Source organism: Microtus ochrogaster (assembly GCF_000317375.1).
Source record: "Microtus ochrogaster isolate Prairie Vole_2 chromosome 6 unlocalized genomic scaffold, MicOch1.0 chr6_random_2, whole genome shotgun sequence".
NCBI lineage: Eukaryota > Metazoa > Chordata > Mammalia > Rodentia > Cricetidae > Microtus > Microtus ochrogaster.
The window spans coordinates 11791355-11800433 of NW_004949095.1; the positions used below are offsets into that span (position 1 = coordinate 11791355).

General features: G+C 44.4%; 1 protein-coding gene across 2 annotated transcripts in view; it reads right to left on the reverse strand.

The window, feature by feature from the left end:
* Positions 1-834: 834 nt before the first annotated feature.
* Eef1aknmt (eEF1A lysine and N-terminal methyltransferase) overlaps positions 835-9079 on the reverse strand; it is a 41759-nt gene continuing 33514 nt past the window's right edge. For both annotated transcript variants that reach the window (XM_026787632.1, XM_005363965.3), the window contains exons 5-8: positions 7168-7335; positions 6009-6224; positions 4392-4523; positions 835-2787 (exon numbers count right to left, since the gene is read on the reverse strand). In XM_026787632.1, the coding sequence (XP_026643433.1) occupies positions 2513-2787; positions 4392-4523; positions 6009-6224; positions 7168-7335 (791 nt within the window). In that variant the 3' untranslated portion in view covers positions 835-2512. The remainder of the gene's footprint in view (positions 2788-4391; positions 4524-6008; positions 6225-7167; positions 7336-9079) is intronic.

The window sequence follows — 9079 nt, forward strand, 5'->3', positions numbered from 1 at the left end:
TCCTGGAAACTCCTGTAAGTTTTCTTACATTCCCTAGCTGTGTTCCTTGGCTAGTGACCTTCACCTACAAGACCAGCAGTGACCAGTGCAGTCTTCAGCACATTGTTTCACCTTGCTTTGGACACTTCTGCCTCCTTCCGCCATTTAAATAACCTCATGATAACATTGGGCCAACCTCCATAATCCAAAATAACCTCAATAGTTTAAAATCAGCTGACTAGCATCAAGCCCACTTGTTACAGTGATTCCCCATCACAGTGGGCTGTACCATATTCACAGATTGCAGACATTTTTGGAGGAGCATTATTCTGCTTACTATGCCAAGTGACTCCAATGTGTAGTAAAGATAAAAATTGTTTCTATACCCATAAAAGACAGACTATGGAAGTTACCCAGTTAGCAAGCTAAGGTGTGATAGACTTGGTGCAGGTGCGGGCTAAGAGGCAAGAGTCAACTTCAACCATTTCATATTGCTGCAGAACCTGTTTGGTGCTGTGGGACAATGGTCTTGTACCTTGTAAAGATTTGTCACTTGTATCTTAATAAAATGCTGATTGGCCAGTAGTCAGGCAGGAAGTATAGGTTGGGGTGACCAGGCAGGAAGTAGAGGTGGGGCAACGAGAATAAGAGAATTCTGGAAAGAGGAAAGTGCAGTCTGCAGCCATCACCCAGACGCAGAGGAAGCAAGATGAGAATGCCTTGCTGATAAAGGTACCAAGCTACATGGATAACACAGACAAGAATTATGGGTTAAGATGTAAGATATAAGAGTTAATAAAAAGTCTGAGCTAATAGGCCAACTAGTTTATGATTAATGTAGACCTCTGTGTGTTTCTTTGGAACTAAACAGTTGCGGGACTAGGCGGGACAGAAACCTCTGTCAACAGTTTGGTAGGGACCAAGGTATCATCATTTTCTCAACCTGTTCCCTGATTGTTCTGGAAAGTGAAAACTGTATACTTTCCCAGACTGTGAGAACCACAGCATCCAATCATCACCATTCTAGAACATTTGAGTTAAAACAAGGTAAGACTCTAGTTTCGTCTCCAAGCTCTCAGCTTGCTCTTTGTAATATGCTCGGAGGCAGGGCTTATTCCAGACTCTCTGGCATTCTGCATTTCTAAACGCTATCTCTTAAATGGAAGATGAATCTTTCTGGCACATGGGTTAAATGTCTTCAAAATGGTTTCTGATTGGCCAACACTTTAATACACAGAAGCTTACCCCCATACACACTTAAAATTTCTGGCTCACAGTAAAGACCTAGCCACACTAGGGATACCTTTCTGGCAACCTATGGGGCATGGGTGTTTCTTCTCCGGATTGCCTGTTCTTCTCCCAGCATTTGCTTTAGACCTAAGAATTAGTTAACGGCCTTAGGTTCACAACTCTCCTTTCCCAGCATGTGCTAAGTCCAAAGTTAGGCAGAAGTCTTATAAAGGGGGGAAAGGCTCATAAGGCCCCACTCCTTCCCAAGGCGCTATACAGCTAATGTTTGCTGGGTGGAAGTGGAAATAATACTCTACAGTGGTGTAATCACTGTGCTCAAGTAAATAACCCCCCTATTGTCATGCAAGCAACACTAATTAAATGCAGTGGACTACCAAGACAAAAAAGATGCAATTTTTGTTAGGAAAAGGATTGTTTGAGAGGGAGACGATAGGGAATAATGGGATGGGGAAATGTAATCAAAGTACATTACATGTATACAAGTACATATATGTATGAAATTGTATACCTATGTGTGAAATTGTAAAATAATCAAGTTTTTAAAAATTCTCATACAGACTCATTTGCCTGACCTTAATACAAAAGTAAATCATTCTTTAATGGGAAAGATGGGTCATAGGAAGTGAGTCTGTGTGCTAAAACCTTCTCCACAAAAGCTAGTGAGTGCCCTGGAGTCAGGTGAGGGGCGGGGAAAGGTCAGCAGCTAGAACATGCTGGTCTTCATTGGTACATATTATAGGAAATGAAGCTGAAAACTGCTCTTAGCTTTCAGTTACTATAAAAATACTCAAAACAAACTTCCTTGCAAGGAAGAAAGATTTATTGGCTTAGTCATGGTTCTAGGCCATGAGTGGGCAGACCCATTGTCCTTGGGCTTGAGGTGAAGCAGGGCATCATGGGAGGGAAGATATGGTAGTTTGAGTGTTTCACCTGACAGTGGCCAAAAGAGAAAGGCCAGTGTCTCTACAGTCCTTCAAGGGCACACCGGTGACCTAACCTCCTCCACACAGCCCGAGTCACCTTTCAACATATGACCTTTGGGAAGACACTGAAGATCCACAGTAGGACACTGCCCAACTGTAACTTCTCCCTTGGCCTTCCCTCAGCCTCCAGAAGCAGATGCTCAGCCCTGTTCTTCGTCCATAACCACACTTCTAAAAAGAAAATCAAAGCAATCATCCCAAAAGGTAGGAGGGATATCACCAAGAGAAACATGAGGTCTAAAAGACCTGTGTGTCATACTCCAGTAGCCCAGTGCACATCAGTCTGGGCAGAAAGCTGATCACACAATCTTTACAGTCTTCAGCATATCTGACAGGACATAGGTGTCATCCCAACCCTGCCCAGGCTTCCTCAGGGTCCGCTCCAAAGCCTGGGCCATTTCCAGGAGCTCTGGTGTAGCACGCTTCTGCTCTGGCTGCAGCTGACAAAACAGGATCTCATTCACTTCGCCCTCAATTCGCCGGACATACAGGAGAGGGAAGGCTGCCTTGAGTCCAGCCAGCACTGAGTCCTTTAACTCCACATCACGACACACAAGGTTAAGGATAAAGATACCTGTGAAACAGGAAGGAAAGAGTAGATTGACCAGAGATCCATGCGTAAGGAGAATCCAGAAGTCTCTAACAGGGAGGCTGGTGAAGGGAGAAAATCAGGAGAGCCTGCAGAGAACACACAGCACACAGAAGCATAAAGACTGTGCAGATGTGACACTAAGAAAGCTTTAGTCTGACTTCCTAATGCTTCCCATCGCTAACACGGTACTGTAATATTCTCCATGCCTAAGAAATCTTTTAATGAAAAGTAATTAATACCCTTCACAAAACACAAATTTATCAATTCCACAAGAATCTTATATTCTTGACACACATGTCACATGGGTATTTACTATCCAGTGAGAAGGCCAAGGTTATCTGACTTCTGGCAATCACGGTTCCAATCAACCCAGCCACGAGAGGACTTTTAAAATGGAAAATACCTAGGGATTGTGGATGCAGGCTTCAAGTGACAAAGAACTGGAGCACCAACTGAGTGTAAGCGTGGCAAGTCTCTCAACCTAAGTTTCCTCATCTGAAAACGGGCTCCTATGAAGATTAAGTAACAAAACGCCAAGTCCAGGGCATCTGGAAACCATCTGAGTGGTAGCTAGAGTCACCAAGCTGCTTCAATGCGAACTATGACGACATTATAAACCACTTGGCAAGATCAACAAAAGCTGAACACCTTCATAAATCATGAGCAGTTACAGGCCTATGGACCTATTCAAGACACCTATAAAGAAAGTTACCAAATACATAGCACACACTAAGACTATTACTGGTAACACTGCTTCTATCACCTCCAAACACTGGTGCCGGGCAAATGAATGGTAGCATAGTCACATGATACCAAGAGCAATAAAAATGGACAATATCAGCACAACACCATGGTCAGATCTCACAGACATCAGGCTAAGTGAAAGAAAGCAGACATTTAAAAGAATATAATACATGTGACTCATCTACGGGCAAAATGAAGCTGTGAAGACAGTTTAATGCTTTCCCTTTAGAGGAGAGGAGGAAGTCAGTAAGGGGTGGCTTCCAGGGTGCTGGAAACAGTCTATGTTTGGTGCAAGCAGACAGCCAATTTAGGAAAACTAATCAAACTACATATTTACACGAAATTTTTACTAAAGAATAATTTTATGCCGAGTGGTGGTGGTGCATGCCTTTAATCCCAGAACTCAGAAGGCAGAGACAGGGAGTTGAAGGCCAGCCTGGTCTACAGAGTGAGTTTCAGAACAGCCAGGATTACACAGAGAAATCTTGCCTCAAAAAAACCAAAACAGAACCATTTTGGTTTTTTTATTTTTTAATTATGTGTGATGTGATATTGGGAATATGCATGCTGTTATGCAGGCACCCAGAGTCTAGTAGAGGAAGGGCCTCGATTCCCTCTAGCTGCACCCAGAGTCTAGCGAGGGCCTCGATTCCCTGCAGCGGACACTCAGAGTCTAGCGAGGGCCTCGATTCCCTGCAGCAGGAATTAGAGGCAGTTGAAATGAGTGCTGGGAACCTAACCCGAGTCCCCTGCAATAGCTGCAATGGCTCTTACTCTCCAGCCCAAATATTTATTCTAAAGGACCCTTCCCTCTTTCCTTCCCAGACTCTAGGGTTTCTTACCTTCACGAGACAGGATGCTTTTGACCTTCTGCAGGAAAAGTTGGTCCACAAACGCTGGGGGAGGACAACTCATTCCCAGTGTCGGATCCTTACTGTCTACATCAAACATGATTACATCATAGTGGGGTCGAGCTGCGAAAGAGGAGACAATAAGTCCTTGTCTTTGCAGGATAAGATGACATCACTTACATTTCTATACACACCTGCTCTGAAACCTGCTGTGGGCAACTAAGCCTGAAGGATGACATCATGAGGGCTTTGACTATTAAAGACTCAAACGGCACGGTTTAGAGCAGTCTTTCTCGTCAAAGTTCAAACCACCCTACAGCACAGAGGAGCAGTCCTCACCTTCCAGACGCACACACGACAGGCTCATTCTAGCATGAATGGTACATGCTATGCGTGTGGTTTTTAATGCTGGAAGAAATGAGCATCACTTTGGGAAGTTTCTACAGACTTGAAAAATGTGATGTCTAACCCCAGAGTGGTAGCCAGAAGTGAGAGGAGGTGGGAAGGAAGCTTATGGTATGTTCTGACAGCTCCCCAGGTAATTCGAAAAGTATAATCAAAACTGAGAGCCAGTCAACAGGTCAAAGCAGCTATCCAGGCTAGGGTGACTGATGTGGGATACCCCTCTGAATGCTGTGAATATGTTCTATTACCATTAATAGTTAATAAAGACACTGATTTGGCCAATAGCCAGGCAGAATAGAGCCAGGCAGGAAATCCAAGCAGAGACACAGGGAGAAGAAGAGTGAAGTCAGAGAGTTGCTAGGAAAACAAGATGTGAGATAACAAGCCATAAGTCTCATGGTAAAACATAGATGAATAGAAATGGCTTAGTTATATGAGCTAGTTAATAATAAGTTTGAGTTAATAGGCCAAATAGTTTGTAATTAATATTATGTCTCAGAGTGGTTATTCAGGATCTGGTGGGCAGGAGAGAAACCTCCAGTTACAACTGACCAAGCATAACATTAACCAGCCACACTGGGATCCTATGAAGTTAAGGAAGGAACAGGAGAACTATTGAACCTACTGTTTTACAGAAAAGTAATGTGCACTTCATTCTATGTCTAAGGTACAAAGTGAAGGAAACCCTGCACTAGTGTTTCTCAGCTTCACACTGCTGACATTTTGGATAGAAGATTTTCTGTCATTGATGACAGTAATGTTCCCTCCAATTTGTGACAACCAAAACCATCTTTGCTGACCTTGTCCCTGAGGCTGGAAGTCACTGACTTGTGCAAATGTAGTTTTACTCTATTTCTGGCTTTACCTACAGATGAATGATTAAAAAAAAAAAAAAAAAATCAACATAGACCCTATCTTTTCTTCCCTTTGCTTACCGGCTACAGACTCCAGCTTCCTTGGAGTGGTAGGAAGAGGCAAGGTTACAAGGTCAGAAGAGGGGCTCACTGGTCTCTTTTATTGGTTGCTACACCCCAGCAAAACTTAGTCCATAACCAAATGAACACACAGGGGAAGACTGACAGGATGTGGATAGCCCCTCTGAGAAGGGAACTCTAGAGACCCCTGCAGGTCTGGCAACCTTAGACTAACATTCCATAACTAACACTCCTCTAAAGACACCCCCCCCCCCGCCCCCAGTGGTACCTTCTCCTCCTGCCAGGCTGGTAATGTAGGCCAGGCCATCTGCAATGTGAACCTTCATCCGGTCACTCTGAGAGAAGCCAAACCACCGGGTGGCCACTTCCAACATGGAGGGGTCAATCTCAACGGCATCCACACGAGACTTTGGGAAATGATCATGAACGAAGAGGGGGAGGCTACCTCCTCCTAGACCCACCACCAATAATGCCAGCGGAGTCTCTGTAAGAAGAGGGAATGTCAGTAATGGTTGTTCTGCAGTGATAAACATTTAAGGACCTAGAAATTGAGACGTCAAGATATTTGCTCTTTCAGCCTTGACGCCATTTTGGCTAGATCCAGGAAATGAACCATGCCCAAAATTATGGTCCCTTACAAACTCCAATGTAACTGGCTGACATGCTCCCAAGGGTCTCTTAAGAGTTACTGGATAGACTCCCATCCTCGGAAATGGAGGCACAAAGCAGCATGAACACAACACCCCTCACCCAGCTCTTAACTCAGAGCCTTAGCCACCTTTTCAGACACTCCAACAACACAAGCACAACCCATTCAAGTTCTTTAAAGTACAGAAAGGAAAGACCCAAATTCTAACCCTAAGCAGAGAACCCCAGTAGCCACAAGAGTACTGATGGAAGGAACAAAACAAACAAGCAAATCACCAGAAAAGGCTGGACCCTGAGATTAAGTGGAGAATAATGTCAGGGACTTCAGGTGAAGACACTTGTGAGTGAACACATGAAGCTGCCTATTAGTGCAAACTTATTTTAAATAACTATAATAAGAATTATAGTTTGTGCTCAAATAAGGCACTACTGCAAGCCACACAATAACCAAAGGCACTGGAGATGTCATAAACACCATCCAGTTAACACTATATACACATGTGGAAAGTTATAAATAACTTAAAATTCTATGGTTAACTCAAAATCTGTGTGCTTTACATTCCTTGCTGAATATATTTACCCCAACACAGGCAGCTATTTCAAGATGGCAGGCTGTCTGAGGCAAGTTACCTCAGCTCACTAATGGAGACCATGGTCAGATGAGGGAGGACAGAACCCACGTGCATCTGTCGGTCTGTAGGAACTGACTGAGTGACACAGCAATGTGCTCCGTCTTGGGCTTCTGGGCTCTGACTGTGGAAGGCAGTGCTATCTCTTACCTAAGAGCAGCTCTGGGTTTCTCAGCAGGGCAAGGCCAGCGATCATGGCTTTATGGTGTTCACAGCAGAGGTAACTCTTATCGATGGACTGCCCAGGGGCAAGAGGGACATCCTCAGAAGCATCAGCAGGCCGCTGTTTCTTCCTGTCCTTTTTCCGTTTCTTCTGGGCTAAGGGAGAGAGTCACACTACTCAAGTCCTGTGCTAGCCCTTGGAAAAATGAAGGATGCCGGCAGCACTGTGCTGCAACAGCTTTAAACAGATCGAAGAACCAACTGTTAAGTAAGCAATTGTGCTGCCGACTGGTTGACGTTGTATAGATAGACTCAAACTGACCATTGAGAGACTATTCATACCATAGAAATTGGCAAATTCTACAAATCAGACCCTCTCCACAAAGACATGGCTGGCTTAACACTCACCATATACTGCTGAATACCAGAGGATCAGAAAAGGTACAAAGCAAAAGCACATTCAAAACCTGGAAATCTTAACTAACGGGCCTGGAGCCCTCCCCTCTGAGAATGTAAGACCCTTTCTGGGAGGAAAGTGGACTCATTCTTCTTTTTCAGAAATGTAAAGTCACTATGAAGTCCCCAACATCACTTACTGTACCAACACTTACTATAGTTTTCACTCTGAGCTCCTCTCATAACTGTTTCCAATTCTTTACCCATGAAAAAACTGAGCATCTCAGATATTCAGTAAAGTACACATGGTTAACAGGTGCCCCGTGTATCTACCATCTTCCTGTTGTCTCCTAGACAGTACAGTGCACCACCCCACTGCTAAGGAAATCACAGGGGTAGAGACCCTACAACAGACCACCCTACACTGCCCACTCCCTCGATGCCATCCTAAACGGATGGCTCTGAATTGTTACAGAATCTGCACTTGCTTGAAGCATCAGAAGTGAAGTGTAACCATGGGGTACTTTTCAGACGTAGTCTCTTCTGAGTAATCACCATACCCCATGATAGATGCTGTTCCTCCCATGGGAAGAAAACTTTACCAAGAAGGCAAGAAACTTGATAATGCCAGGCAGTGGTGGGGCACTTGAGAGTCAGAGGCAGGCAGGTCATTGTGAGTTCAAGGCCATCCTGGTCTACAGGGAGAGTTCTGGGACAGCCATGGGTACAGAGAAACCCTGTCTTGAAAGAAACAAAGAAACTTGACAATGTGGAAAAACCTGAAACTCAAACTGGAAAGAACATTTTGTTCTTTTCAGCCATTTAACTGAGGTGTGGGATTAGATTAAAGAAGCTGCAGCCTGAATTGCCAGATAAGAGGGTAGGAGCCCACATGCATGGAGAATGCCCCAAAGAAAATTATTCTGAGCCTACAGGATAGGACGAATCTGCAACTGCAGGAGTGGACTTCTCCCTCACCTTCTTCCAGATTCGCTGTGACAACAGCATGCTCAAACAAAATCAGTAACTGGGAATCAGGACACCCAATTTCAGATTTCTGGGATCAAAGGGGCATTCTACTAGAGAGGTGGAGGACAGAAACATTAACTTTTTGATCTAAAGCGACTGTTTTTTAGACTAGTCTCATTCTGTCTGGTCTGAAATGGCTTTGTAGGCCAAGTCGGCCTGAGATGATGTTGCCTTCTGAGTGCTAGGACTGACAAGTCCAGCCTCAGTTTTCACACGAAAGGTATGATTTTAAATCAGTCACAGTGATACAAACATACACAGCCAAGACGCAGGGGGAGGTCAAATCTCCTCAGGGAGATCTCACACAACATCTTAGGCATACTTAGGAGTGGCTACTCACAGAGGAACAGAGTTCAGGTCCCAGCACCCACACCCCAGCACCCACACCCCAGCTCATGGCTGCCTGTAACTCTAACTCCAAAAGATCTAATGCTCTCTCTCTCTCTCTCTCTCTCTCTCTCTCTCTCTCTCTCTC